Source organism: Rhagoletis zephyria, unplaced genomic scaffold (assembly GCF_001687245.7).
Source record: "Rhagoletis zephyria isolate East Lansing unplaced genomic scaffold, Rhagoletis_zephyria_1.1 Rzeph_scaffold_00760, whole genome shotgun sequence".
NCBI classification, from domain to species: domain Eukaryota; kingdom Metazoa; phylum Arthropoda; class Insecta; order Diptera; family Tephritidae; genus Rhagoletis; species Rhagoletis zephyria.
The window spans coordinates 174074-189168 of NW_016157844.1; the positions used below are offsets into that span (position 1 = coordinate 174074).

Below are 15095 nucleotides of genomic sequence, written 5' to 3' on the forward strand. Positions count from 1 at the left end.
AACAAGTAATTTTTAGCAAGAAAAAAACCGACTTCAACTCTCATATAAAAAAAAAATATATATATATATATATCTCACGATCCACTGATCGGATCTTAACCAGATTAGTAGACACTACCTTTCCGATGCAAAAAGAATTATCGAAATCGGTTGACGTGGTCCAAACTTATGCGGTAACATACATAAAAAAAAAAAAAAAAAAGATTCCGACGAACTGATAACCTCCTCCTTTTTTGGAAGTCGGTTAAAAAATAAGACCTAAACACCGTAACCATCTGGCCGGTCAGCATATAAAAGAATTTGTTCTAATAAAACGGAGCCCAGGTATTATACAAATGAGTTTACCTAATTTAAGTTTTTTTAAATTATACAAGTACTAAATTTTTCTTATGCAAAAGGTTGTATAAACTAATAGTATTAGTTACTAAAAACTTCCAAGGTTCATTATTACACTATAGGTATAAGCAAAATAGGCCAAAATACCCATGCACGAAAAATACCACTTTTAGTACATTTATAAAAAATGCGGCAACCATAACTGAGCGCGACGCACTAATACCATGACAAAATGAGACTGTGTTGGTGTGCCCAGCTATGCTCTAGAATATAATTTCTATAACTATACATAGGTGGTTTTGAATTTTGCTGATACGCGCTTTTGCATTTTGTTGATACGCGGTTTTGCACTTTAAACCACGATATGTAAACCATACCTCAAGGGGTCATCTTAAACCTCTTCTATTCATGCTCTTCATAATTTCTTACTTTCATGTCTCAACTAATCACGGCGCCTAGCTTTTACTTATTTAAAACTCATTAAACTTATAAAAGACCATACAAGGAACGCTATGTGGTAACTGACACCCGAAGTTATGGATTTAACGATCATCTTTAAAAGCAATCTAACATTCTCACCGCTTGTAAAACTCGTTTTTAACAAGGCGTATTTAATGTTATGGTTTATAAAACGAAACCATGAGGGTTCCACGGACCGTTTTACTTTCAAATCTCTCCCACCAGCGACGGATAGAAATTATCCATAGGAAATATGCCAAATTCGTATTCAATTAAATGCACTGGCCTATGGTACTGGCGTCCCTATTAGTACTTTCAAGGCAATGTTGCAGGAGTCTATGTGAAATCGTTCAAGGCCTGTCGGTATGACAAACCGGTCCAGAGGATTTTTATGAACCTCTGCACTTCGTCCGTCAGTTCGTGGTTGTTGTTGCTTCCTGAAGGTCCTTGGCGAGGGCTCTTCTGCAAATGCTGTCTGTTCGGGTGCACGTGTGCGTGGCAATATAAAGGGAACTGCTTGCAGAGCATTGTGTTATGTTCATGTTGGTGGCGTTGTGACAACATCAGAAGGCGTCCAGTCGCGGTGCGGAGTGCCGTATTTTGGCACTCCGTACTGTCATCCATAATGGTTCCTTTAATGGTGTGCCCTCTCGGACAGGTGGTTCTTGTTATCTGTCATGTTTGTCTATAACATCTTATACGGACGCAATACCAAGAAATTCGCAATAGTTTCAAAACGAATTAGCCAACTCTGGAATTACGTAGTGGTATGCTTATTGGCGAGGCTACATACAGAACCTACCATGCATATAATAAACTTATAGCCTGGTCTCACTTTTATATTTTAGTAACAATAAATGTAATTTGAAACTTAACCTTTAGCTTTTTAAAATATATTCTGTACTTAATCTAATTGGATGTTTTTTTAATACATTTCGTGTTATTAGAGAAACGCTCTAGGCCACTTTCTCCATAAATAAATAAATACAAATATTTTATGTACATACATATATGCCAATGCCTACCTTCGAAAGTTCCGCCATAGATGGACTCGCCTCCGGTTCCGTTGCCAGCCGAAAAATCGCCAGCCTGTATCATAAAATCCTTTACAACGCGGTGGAATATAACATTTTTATAGTGCAATGGCTTGCCCGTAACCAAACCAGAGCCTTTTTCACCGGTGCAGAGAGCACGAAAATTTTCCACTGTCTTGGGTGCCACATCTTTGAACAGTTCAAATACAATGCGTCCAACATTGAGTCCACCGATCGAAATATCGAAAAAACAACGCGGCCTCGTTGCCGCATTTGCTGCGGCAGACGTTGTCGCCAACCCTTCAACCACTGTCATAGTTGGTAGTTTTCCACTTTTCTAAACTATATTTGCCACAGATTAATGAGTTTTTGGATTGGACACTGGTTAAAATTATTTTTTATTTAATATTCCTGCGGTTTTTATTGAACTCTCGTAAAAACGCATTGCTAAAGAAAATTTCCTTGATAAATGTTATGACATTTGTGGAATGTGGATGATGAAGAAATGTTGTCGAACGCATACACAGTGTTGCATGCTAATGTAGTTGGGAGAAAACAATGGCCCATAGTCATAGTCGGAAGTTAAAAGTCATTATTGTTAAAATACAGTTTTAAGGTATAGAATAGAGTTTTAAGTTTTGTTAATCATAGACATCTAGATAAAAGTGCACTTTAGCGGAACCAGGCGTCCAACTCCTTTTTGCGTAGGCGGCTTTCGGCCGCACTTAGGGATTATAACCCTCAGGCAGTAGAATTCTCCGTTCTGTGATGCCAAAGAAGGGAGGCTGAACACCTTTTGCTGAGAACAACATTCATTTACTCCATTTATGTTAGTCAAAACCAGGTGCGAAAAGTGTAAAGTGCAAGTGGTTTTTGCGAATAACTCTTAAATTAATTAAAAATCTTAATTCCGAAGGGATTGTTATTGTTCGCGTTAAAACGCTTCGATTGATACCACACTCGATTTGTTCCGTCCATTTTGCCCTGGCTCCCGTAAAGTGCACTACTACCGGCATATAGAAACAGCTTTTTGATGGCAATATATAGAAATATGAGTACTTTTATTAATTCACCCTGTGTCCGCTGTAGGATTGCATATTAGCAAGCCGGAAGTCGTGGGTTCGAATCCCACTGCCAAGGACAATTGTTTTATATCTTTTTTTGTTCTTTTAAAAATTATTTAAATTTGTTTTTGTTATTTTATGGCCTTATAACAATTATATTCAACAATTTCTATTGAGCTTTAATAAAATGAGCTTGATAAAATAACAAAAACAAATAACTTAAGGTCGAGCACAGGGATCGTCGGTTCATTCTAAAAATAGAAATATTAAAAAAAACCAACAATACTAACAACCACATGGCCAAGTGTGAATTGCAGCGGAATAGCTGCGCTTGATTGTGTTGGCTTGACAGATGAAAAAGTGGGAAAAAAGCAACGATCATTTACAAGGCGAACTTAACACAGTGCGTAGGCAACTGGCTGAGTCAGTGGGATCGTCGGTTCTAATCCTACTGAAAGAAGTCTGATGAGGAAATGTGATTTCCGAAATAGCTATCACTTCTACCATTTTTTCAAAGTATGGTTGCTTTTCATTAAAAACGGCCTCAAGCTAAATAAAAATTTTTGAATATTATTAAAATTTTTGTTATTTAATTATAGTTGTTCTGGCCTTTTTAATTAAAATTAAACTCCAAAAAATTTTATTAATAACGAAATAATTATATGAAATACCATAAACAAACAAAAAGATAATAAAACAAAATTTAATAAAATAAAATAAAATAATGTTTATGGTAAAATAAAAATAAAAAATAAAAAAGGCGTGTGTAGCACCGTACACATGATAGAAGTGAAACTTCTTAAAAAAGGTGTGAGTACCAGGTACTTACTTACGAAATTTGATGTGTAAACTATGTTTACGGCTCGGCAAACCATTAGCCAATTGTGTTACATACATAGGATTGGTTTTCCGGTAACACCACCATATATGAATTCGCGCTTCTAGCATCCATAGGACCGGGTTGTAAACAACCAAGACAATCTTATTCGACGGCAACGCCTCGTCGGACCGGAAGAAAAATGTGCGAGGTCAAGCGTCGAGTGATCAGAAGGCTGAAAAAACTGTCAAAAAATGTTGCACCCTTCGCTTTTACCAGCGGTGGGGTCCAGGAGGCCATCGGGAAGCCGAAAGCCTCCAAGACCATTGGGTCGACGAAAGGTCCTCAACCTGTCCATGTGGAACCCAGGGAAGCCAACCTACAAAGGGGTGTCTTATCGACCTATAACACTCGTTTCCCCGTAGCGAAGACACTACTCCCGCACTTTCATACCTCCTGACCGCGACAAAGCATCAACATGGCTCCCGCAAAGGGCACAACCCAACCACCGCACTTAACACAATACGCACTCAGATAACTCGTGGCCTTAACCGAAACCGCACCTGTGAGAGAACAGTCCTATTAGCGGTGGACTTGTCAAAGGAGTTTGACAGAGTCCGTCATTCCAAGAAGCCTCGATGCTTCTTTCCCACAGGGATTCGAACGGTGAGTTATATTAGTGGTGGGAAGTCGTCATTAACCTTTCGAAAACAAATATCGAAAGCAATAAAAATTAAGCAAAGGGTTCCATAGGGGGATGTCTTCTCCCCCTACTATTTAACTTCTTTATTTCGAAGCTTTCTCAGCCACAGGAGGGAGTTTGCCTTTTCTCATATGGAAATGAAAAAATTAAATAAACAAATCGCAGGTTTAATTACACATATATATGTATAGAGATGTAAACCGGAACGATACAGATTTATATCTGGCCAAGGACCGTCACTCCAGCAACTCCAAAAACTCTTTCAGGAATTTATATGATATTATAACAACAACAACAGAATTTTTGGTTGTGGTTTCACCTGCTAACTAGGAAATTAAACTCATTTTTAAATGTATGTATTTCGTTGGATAATGTATTGCACATTTCAAAAATAATGCTAACGGGTATATGTACATATGTATACACTCGCATAACTATGTGAATCATATATATTTACAATCCATTTGTATGTACTATATACATATTACCAATAGCACAGTACATATCGAGCCCTAATCGCCAAAAGGGCGTAAGCGACAAAAAGTAAATTTTACAGTGGGCGTTTTTTTAATTGACTCGGCAATTACTGTAGATACTAACGTGAAGGTCAATGAATAAATTACGTTTGATGTTAGGTATATAATACTGGTGGTATTATTTTTCCAACTTTAATGAAACAGGTGATTGTCGCTTACACCCTTTTTGTCGTCACAAAAAAGGCTACAGCATGCAATTGCGGCGGTTAAGCCAAAATATATATTTAAAAAAAACATGTTTTTGCATTAACAAAAACCATTTTGATGCCTTTAACTCATTTCTTGTATTCCTCTTATTAAGAAAACAACTACATACATACATATTATTGGATAAAATACTATTTCTCTATAACATAGGTTCTTAAACTTTTAGATCATAAAACCCTTACTAAACACCATTAATTTTATGGAACCCCACATCAAATAACTAAAAATCAAAGGCATTGCCGTTTATATATGAATAAAAGCTTTTACTAGAAACAGTATACATACTTTAAATTTTAATGTAAAGAATGAAATTGTTTCACTGTTATTAATTATTGTATAAACAAGTAATTTTTAAGCGAAAAACAAAAACGACTACAAACTTAAGATTATCATTAATTTCTTCATTATCCGATGAACAGATTTAAACCAAATTAATATGGACCACCGGTGAGGTAACACCTCTCCTTTAAAAAAATAATTGTAGAAATCGGCTAATGTGGTCCAACGCTATGCTGTAACTTACATAAAAAAAAATAAAAATAAAATATTCCGACGAATTGATAGCCTTTCTCTTTTTTTGGAAGTCGGTTAAAAAAAGTTACAGAGCAAGTGAAATAAAAGCTTGTAAAATAGAGGCACTTCAAAAGTTTCACACAAAAATGTAACAATTTCCCTCTGCAATGAAAAATTGTTCACGGAGAAAAAGGCTTAACCGACACTGCGGGCACAAAAAAATGTAAACAGAGTACAATTAAGCACTTAAGCCAAAATTGCTTTCGCTATAACTTTGTACCGGTACTTCGTAGGACTTTGAAATTTTGACAGCTGGTGCGTATGGTGGTGGGTAATCGATTTCCGTCAAAAACAGAAANACTATAACTTTGTACCGGTACTTCGTAGGACTTTGAAATTTAAACAGCTGGTGCGTATGGTGGTGGGTAATCGATTTCCGTCAAAAACAGAAAGTCGAACAGATTGTCGTTTAAGACCTTTTGGCGGTTAGGGCTCGATAGGTATGGATAACAGTAGTTAAAATAGTTTAAAATGCTTATTTATGATTTACTAGGAAAATAAACAGATTTCTCTTAAAATAAAAACGTGTACATATGTGTAATTGGTTTGCGCTGTAAGTTCTTCCTCCGTAGAAACTATTTGTCATGCAGCTTTACTACTCCACCGTTACAGATTTCGCTAAGTTACGTGGACAGTCCACATCGCAGCCACGTAATACAGCTATGTGATATGATAGAAGCTGCAATGGTATAACCGTGAGTATACCCTGTAGGCAATCTACTGTTCGTGGAATTTCTAAAGTTCTAGATGAGAAAGCTTTTGTATCTTCATCACCCTCCTCACATAGAATTATTGGTCGACAGGCACGCGCTGTTACTTGCTGCAATGCATTCATACACTTCATATATACTGGGTCGCGCATGACAACCATCAGCACTGGCATCTCATCGTCCACCAGCGCAATGGGTCCGTGTTTCAGCTCACCCGCCAATATTCCTTCACTGTGCATGTAGGTCAATTCCTTCACTTTTAGCGCACCCTCAAGGCATGTAGCGAAATTGTATCCGCGTCCCATTATTAATAGTGATTTGTGCAAATACAAGTCCTTAGCCAACTCCTGTACTTGTGAATTCAGCTGTAATACTTTACGTATCTGATCGGCGAGTGTTTCTAGGCCGTATATAATTTCCAAACGTCGTGGTTGTAGTGATAGTCTATCCTCCGACATGACCAGTGCGAACATAACTAACGAAATGAATTGTGATGTGTACGCCTTGGTGGAAGCGACACCTATTTCAGGACCAGCATTAATGTGCACTCCACAATGCGATTCGCGACATATGCTGCTGCCCACAGTATTAGTGATGCCCACTATGAGTGCGCCACGCTGCTTGCAATAGCGCAATGCGATTAAAGTGTCCGCCGTCTCTCCTGACTGCGATATGAAAAAGCAGACGTCATCGCGATAAATTGGTGTATGGCGATCCATAAAGTCAGAGGCCAACTCTACTACCACCGGTAATTCAGTGAGTTCTTCAAGCAGTTGACGGGTAGCTACAGCACTGTGGTACGATGTGCCACAAGCAATCAGAATTAAACGACGACAACGCTTAATCTCTGGAATAAACTCTGTAATGCCACCCAATACTGCAGTTTTGGTTTCAAAGAACATTCGGCCGCGCATTGTATTAACCACCGATTCCGGCTGCTCGAAAATCTCTTTCAACATGAACGAATCGTAGTTGCCTTTCATAATTTGCTGAATCTCCATTTTCAGTGTCGTAATTTCCCGAGCATGAGGATCATCTAAGCATTTCTTTACTCTATGAATACTTAACGCACCATCTTTAACTGCTGCCACATCGTCGTCCTCGAGATAGATTACGCGGTCAGTATGTTCAATTATCGCACTGGCATCTGATGCGAAAAAATATTCGACTTCTTTGCTTTCCAAAGGTTGGTACTCGGCTGGCGTATCGTCGAAACGGGGGGGCAACGATATTTCCGCTGGCAGTGCTTTTCCATAGGCTCGCTTCTTCTTTGCGTACAATATTGGAATGTGATCAGTGGATAAACGTGTTTTAGACTTAATGCCCACCAATAGCGGCGTACCTCGTCGTGAGGCTACACATTCTCCAGGAAAATGCTTTGATTTACAAGCAATTGCAAATGCGCCTTCAAATTGGAGAATGACTTGTTCGAAAAGCTCGCGAAACGAGTAAGTTGGATGTTGTCGCCACAAATGATGAATCAATTTAGCGATTACCTCAGTATCAGTTTCCGACTCGAAAACATAGCCACGCTTCTCCAGTAGGGTTTTCACATCTTTGTAATTTGTAATAATGCCATTGTGTACGACCACAAAACTGTTATCCTCATCGGAACGTTGAGGATGAGAATTAGTTTCAGAAGGTGGCCCATGCGTAGCCCAACGTGTGTGCGCAATACCGACATGAGTTGTGATAGGTACTTTGTATGCTTCGCTATTGCACACTTCCGCTATTGCATCTTCTAAGACTTTAACCTTGCCTGTGCGCCGTACAATTATAATATTTCCCTGATCACTTGCTTCGGGGTCATCAATAGCCAAACCAGTCGAGTCATAGCCACGGTACTCCAATCTTTTAAGACCATTTAATAGTAGTTCTAGTATTTCCTGTCTCGACCGGGAAGTTAAGTAGTTGATATACGCGAATATGCCACACATTGCGAGTAGATTCCTAAGCGAAATACGTACGTGCACTTAAACTTTCGTATTCTAGCTGCTGTGTAAACAAATTGTAGACTGCCACGTACACCACAATGCTTTAAAAACTTTCTCGGCTATTATATGGTAACAACAACGAAGTTATTTATCACAATACGCGAAATATGTTGTTTGTTCGATATCCAGTGCTTTGTTGAATGTGTTAACTTTTAAAAGATGTGATTAATGGAACTTTTTCCTCAGCAATTTATATACATAAATACATACATACATACAATCTGAGTACTTCTGCTACTGAATTATTCTGCAAGATATTGTGAGATAAGATAAGAGTTCATTTCCGCTGAATCCAAAGTTATCTTTGCTGGCCGTCTTTCGTAAAATAAATGCCACTGGCACTTTCAGAACATTTGTTTACACTTATTTCATTGCGCCACCCACCATTTTCGTTGGGGTTCATGCTTCATAACGATTGACAGTGTTACCGAGGTTAAATTACGAAAAGTAATTGCAATAAATGGCTTAAAATTATGAAGAAAAAAAGAAAAAAGATTCAAATTTTATATCGGGTGTCCTTATAAGAAATTCAATTAAAAATGGGAAATCAAGAATGATGACAGTTGCGAATGTTTATAGACCTATTTATAGACCTTCCCGATTCCGCCCATCTTCCCTTAAACTCGTAATAGCCTCGTAAAGCTCGTAAACTTACGAGCCTCGTAAAAGAGCAGTCAAAATTTGTATGGAGCTCTATTTACGAGCCCCTCGAGAGTTTACGACGCAAATTTGATGCGCAAACGACCTCGTAAACTTCAGTGTTTCCGAGGGACCGAAATTTTTATATTAAAATGTATGACAAAATAATGAAAATAAATTTAAAAATAATACGCGAATAAAATTAATAAATTTCATCCACTAACAGTATTGACCTAGGTTTTCTGCTAATTTTCAGCATTTTTAATTGTATTTTAGCCAAGAGTGATAGAGACAAGATGGCGGGATCATACGAAGGGGCTGCTAAATTGTTGATAAATGTCTCATAGGACAACATTTTACTAACGAAAATCGTTCCTAACTCAAAAATAAAAATTAAATGATTTATTTTGGAACGAATTTCCGTCATCCCTAGTCAAGTTTGGTTTGCAGACAAACCAGTTTCGGCATTGTGCCATCTTCAGTGCCATTTTTCGTTCGTCCAACACCAACACAAAAATTAAATCATTTAATAATTTCGTAAATTATTAACATTCTCCGAGATATCGTTGCATTTTTGAGAAATTGCATTCCAAACTTCAATTGCGATTTCCCATAACCTGCCGAAAGTAGCACACGACAATCTTTTATCGAGGCAACGCTTCATAGTCCACTGTCTAAGTATCTGTTATACCTAAACAAAAGTGATGGGCATTAATTCCGAAGTGCCATAACTAAACAAACGCTGCGTGAAATGCAGAAAATCATAAATAAGCATAGATTTGTTTGTGTGAAATACGAAGCTGCTGTTGCCTCAAAAAGGAAACAACACCTCATCTAGCAAACACCACAAATGGTATTTCTGGGTTAAATTTATGCTTTTCTTTCATTTTACAGGCGATTTCTCGGAAATTTTTGCAACTTTTATCTAAAAAGAGAATTACATTATAAAACCGAATGCATAGTCTGACTGCACCATTACTGCAACCTAAACCTTACTGCCGTTCCTAAATTGGAGCGGGTTACGTTTTTAACGTCAAGAGTGCCAGCTCGCGGTTTACCAAAAATATAGCGTGGCGTAATTTTTGATGTTTTCTCTTTTCCTCCTAAACTGTCCGCCAACGCAATATCAACACGTAACGCCCTGTCCAAAATGAATATTCCATTGGCGTGGCGCTGGCGCTGCGTTAGGCTTTCGGCATATTTATCGTCCAATCATAGTCGCGCAAATCGTTAAAGATGTACAAAAGATTGGCACGAAATTGCCGATTAAGAATCGTTGTGTACGCATCGTTTGTTTACATTTTGTTGGGTAACTGAATGAATTGGTGAATAATTGCATAAAATATACGTAAAAATTAAGATTTCATGTGTAAAATGTGTGGAATTTTACCATACACAACACACTAGGTCTGCGCATCAGCGAACAAAATCAAAATTTTTGGATAATACATAGGGCCTGTGCCAATCAGTAGAAAAGTTCTATGGTGGAAAACTTTTTACTATGGTGAGAAAATTTTACATTTCTGCTGTGCCAATTCGTAACTTTTTACTGCTGGAAAATTTTGACAGTTGCTTTCATGCAGAAGAAGGCTATCGGGTTANATGTGGCCACAGCTTATGCACATTCGCTCCCTATCCGCTAAAGTACTGTTGAATTTTCTCAGGGATTTAGGTCTAGAGGAGGTATTGTTAAGAGTGGAGGGCACAATAGACCACTAGATCGCGATGCAAACATAATTCTATTATCTATCTCTCAATCTAAAATTTAGGTTCTAAATCATATATTTTTTAAAATTTAAAGCAATTAAAACACGTTTCCTATCTAAAAATCTAGTATTAATAGAATTTACTAATCTTACAGGTTCTTTTATCCTCCTATTCGCCTTTGCTTGCTTTTAATTGAAAAATGTCATCGACGCCGGGAATGCACAACCTTGTAACCTTGACGCGCCAATTTGGGTCGGCAGTTAATTTTTAAGCTTGTATTAAAGAATAGATTGGAAAATTATCAGATTTTTTTCTAAGTGTAGACTATAGAACAGTATGCCTTTAAAAATATCTACGGCGCTGAATTAGAAGCTGCAACGCCAACCCAAAATCATAATTTTAATATAACACAGTAAAAAACATAAATTAATATTAATCTATTTAATAAGATTCACTATTTAAAATTTTGGGAAAATTCGCAAACTTCCTAACAACACTGTCAGTTTGCATGCACATGTTCGATAGAACGGCGTTTTACCCCTTTCGGGGAAAATGACAGTAATGCCATCTTTCTTTTTCGAAGTTTCTATCAACGGCGTCGGCCACATGTTCGCTCGGGAGACGAGATTTTTCGCGAAATACCATTGAAATATGGTGAAAAGTGTTGTGAAATCATACAAAGGTGCAAAATAAACTTATCAGTGATATTGTACAATTCAATTGAACCCAAAATTTGCAATAGGTTGCAAGAAATCTTGATAAAACAAAATTTTCAAATACGCAAAAAGAGTACGTTTTTCTCGTCTCTCTTTACAACTTTTTTCTTGGTCTTCGAATTGTCAGATTTCGTCGTGTATTGCGCTCGTTTCGTCAGCCCTTCGTGCGATTTCAGTTTTCACGAATTCGGGTCGTGTGTGTAGAAAATTGTGCGCAAAGCAAACACCACAATAAAGAAGTTGCAAGAGAAGGAAACAACAAAAACGTGTGTGTGCCGCGAGTTTTATTTTGGACTACTTGTGTTCGCGATCCGACGCTGTAAGTAATTCTAAATTGTGCATTCAAGCCCTTTTAAGGGTAGTTGAGATTGGTTAATCCACATGAAACTATATAGTATTTACTGATAAAAACTATCTAAAATATTTTTCGTAAGTGATGGGGTTTCTCTATACTCAGCTCACAGCTGCAGAGATGCATTTAAATGCAGTATTGCATAATATGAGGTTAGAGGTTATGGATATAATCAAATTGCACAATGTATAATTCTTGCATTAATTAGGATGTATTATAAAACATATAAGACCATGATTAAAACAGAATCATGATTTTTTATCATGTATAAGACTGTATACATATTGCCTTCAAAAACTGTATACGTTTGCATATTCATGGATATGTAAATATTGGCTTCAAAAATATTTACACTAGTTTGTTGTCCCATAGAAGCCAACCAATTGTATTTGAGATAAACAGTAAATCGATAATACTTCTAAATGCAACCCTGTGTGGTAAATAGAAAATGTCAGTTCATTGTATTCCTTTCGCTTTCGTTTCATTTATAGTTTGACAGTGTGTACCAAACCTAACCCCACTTTTGACCATATTTTCATACAGTCTGACGTCCGTTGGAATATTACGCGAAATTTCTTAAAATTTTCTATTATTTTTTCACCGAAAAATTAGTAGAAAGCGTTAAATGCCAGTTTCGGTAATACTAAAATTATAAAATTTCGTTGCTGTCGACTTGCTGTGGAAATTCAGTTCATAAAATTTCGTTTCGCTAAGGATCCTCAATTTTAACTCGAAAGGATATGATGTCATTTGCAAAGATTGTGTATAAATTGTCTATTGTTTAATACTAGTGAATTTACATTGTTTTCTGTATATAAACAACAGTGAAGAATCCACAGTGAATTTATACATACGAAATGCGGTCGTCCATATAGATTTCGCAATTAATTGTGCGGGTATTTGCGAAGGCCATAAGCAGTTCCTTTGACATTGTTGTTTCATCAGAATACTTGATTTAGACTAGGTAGTCTTGGTTAGCCGTTGTCCTACACAAGTGTGTATGTCGTTCCCATATTTGCAGAAATAGCTTAATCTCATAGTAAACATTTCCGTTCTCTTTTTCAGTATCTACGCATTTGTTTGAACGTTTGTCTTTTTGATTGGGCAAGGAAGCAGAAAAGAGTTTCCATAACGTCTCAAAATTTCTGGAGTTAGTAACGTAACTGACGTTACCTATACTCCGGAGGCACACAATAAACACACTTAAAAGCTAACATGTCAGCAGCTAAGGAGGAAACTTCAAAACCGAGCGCCACCACCGCCACTCCAACGGTGGTCAGCTCAGCTAGCCAACCGGTAGCAGCAGCTACTACATCCTACGCTAATGTTTTGCAAAATTTGGAAACTAAGAAAGGTGCCATTGCCAAAAGTGGATCCGTTGACGTGGCAGTTGTTGATACTGACAATAAAGAAAACCAACCGAATCTAAAAACAATCAAGTCATGGAGTGAAGAGGCTGCTGCAGCTGAAGGAGCCACCGACGGAATTGCCACTGCTATTGCTGAAACTGGTGCTACTGTGGCTGGTGAAAAGCGGGCTGCTATCACTGATGCTGGTGCGGAAAATTCTTCAGAAATCGATGATAATAATGATTTTGTACCAGTGATTTCACATCACCGACGTGATCGCAAGAAACCACGTAAGGACAAACCATTCGGTCGTGAACGTCAGGGTGGAAATGGCAATGAAAAGCTTGCTGCCGGGGGGAATGTTTCTCGTGCCGGTGGCGGCAATGGCGTTGGTGGTGAAGGCGGAAAAAATAAACGCGTAACTGGAGCAGGTGATAAAGATGGTGATAAAAAGTTTACATCACGTCCACGTCAACGCGCCGGTAGCCCACGCAAGGGCGGTGCTGTTGGTGGAGCGCTCAAGTCACCAAAAGATCGTAAAGACACCTCGCCGAGTGCAAGTGCTGAGAATACTAGTAGCGGCAATGAAGCCAAAAGTAGTGATGCCGAATCGTCGGCAGCTGCCAGCGCAACAGCTGCGCCACCACAACCGAAAAAGTACGTTGCTGCACCCCCACCGAAGGTCAATGCTTGGAAGGTAAGTGCGAATAAAAGTAATTTTTGTGTTTAAATTTTTGTATGTCTTCGACACATTGCTGCTTGGAAGAAGCATATTGGCCTATTTCCAATACCTGATAAAGAATGAATCTACAAGTTTATGTGGAGTACTAAAATTGAGCTGTTGAAATGTAAAATAGTTGCATATATACAAATACTTTCCTATTTACATATTATACTTTCCTATGTACATATTATACTTTGCTATGTACATATTATCTATAATTATAAATACTAGCCTGTAGGTAGTTATATTGAAATCAGAAGAAGTTTAACTTCCTAAGGCTAGAGTTATAACTGCGCATTAAATTTTGTGAAATTGTACCAAACTATAAAAAACTATCTATGTATGTACATACAAACATATGTATGTATGTATATGAAAAAAAAGTAAACAAATGTGCGTAGAATGGAGCAAATAGCAAAAATACATAGACAGCAAAGCACTGAAAGCGAAAAGTTAAACATAATGCTGTAGTTGGTGGTTGCTGCGCATTGGAGTAATTATTATAAGTATTAATTATTTGTTGATTAGAAAGGTCCGAATGTTCTATTTTTTGGGGTTTGTTTAATACTTTTGAATTTTCTGCTTGGGCCTCTAAAATTGTACTCTCAATTACGTGCACTTTTCTGAGCACCCACGGAGTGCTATGTTTTTTAAAGTTCTTTTCACGAAACTGGGTAAGCGGTTGTTTTTATGACATCATAAAACATAGGGAAGGGAGTTTCGCTGAGTGCTGCTGGAGTGGCAGTACTGGTTCAAATATAAATCTAGGTACCGTTCCGGTTACCAAGGCTGCAGAGTGAAATGAACGATAAGCGGTCTCAGATTAGGGTAGGTCAAGTTGATCAGTTGTAATTTGTATTAAGAAATGTTAAACAATAGAAAAGGCGTATGAAGTAAAAACCTCCATGAAAGCAATTATTAGAATTGTTAAAAGCTTCAGAACTGGTTAACGCGAAATCAAGTTAAAGAAAAAACCATAATATAAATGACATTATTTATTGAAACCGAAAGTTCAAACCAGTAAAGCAACAAGCGATAATTAATTTAATTTAGAACAACAAGGAATTATGCAATACTCGATCAACGGTGCGGTTAAGCTTTTTGAGTGTGGGGTAGAGGTGTCAAAGCTTATAGGCTGGTAGCCAGATCTGTATATAAATCAAAACAGGGCTGGT

At 37.6% G+C, this 15095-nt stretch overlaps 2 protein-coding genes and 1 pseudogene across 3 annotated transcripts in view; 1 reads left to right on the forward strand and 2 right to left on the reverse strand.

Moving 5' to 3' along the window:
- The window catches only part of Moca-cyp (nuclear cyclophilin protein Moca-cyp), a 9928-nt gene extending 7595 nt beyond the window's left edge, over positions 1-2333 (reverse strand). The window contains exon 1 of the mRNA XM_017614037.1: positions 1821-2333. Within this exon, the coding sequence (XP_017469526.1) occupies positions 1821-2145 (325 nt within the window). The 5' untranslated portion in view covers positions 2146-2333. The remainder of the gene's footprint in view (positions 1-1820) is intronic.
- A 3745-nt stretch (positions 2334-6078) lies between these two features.
- On the reverse strand, positions 6079-8995 carry LOC108361419 (glutamine--fructose-6-phosphate aminotransferase [isomerizing] 2 pseudogene; annotated as a pseudogene).
- Positions 8996-11358: 2363 nt separating this feature from the next.
- LOC108361421 (la-related protein 1-like) lies at positions 11359-13941 on the forward strand. Of its 2 annotated transcripts, none has more exons than XM_017614039.1 (2): positions 11359-11814; positions 12913-13941. In XM_017614039.1, the coding sequence occupies exon 2, from the start codon at positions 13063-13065 to the stop codon at positions 13924-13926; it is 864 nt and encodes a 287-aa protein (XP_017469528.1). In that variant the 5' UTR covers positions 11359-11814; positions 12913-13062; the 3' UTR covers positions 13927-13941. The 2 variants fall into 2 exon arrangements, with proteins under 2 accessions (XP_017469528.1, XP_017469529.1); XM_017614040.1 differs by lacking the exon at positions 11359-11814 and adding an exon at positions 12364-12841.
- Positions 13942-15095: the final 1154 nt, after the last annotated feature.

Excerpts from the sequence above, each read along its gene's own strand:
- LOC108361421 (XM_017614039.1), top strand. The coding sequence starts at position 13,063 with ATGTCAGCAGCTAAGGAGGAAACTTCAAAACCGAGCGCCACCACCGCC.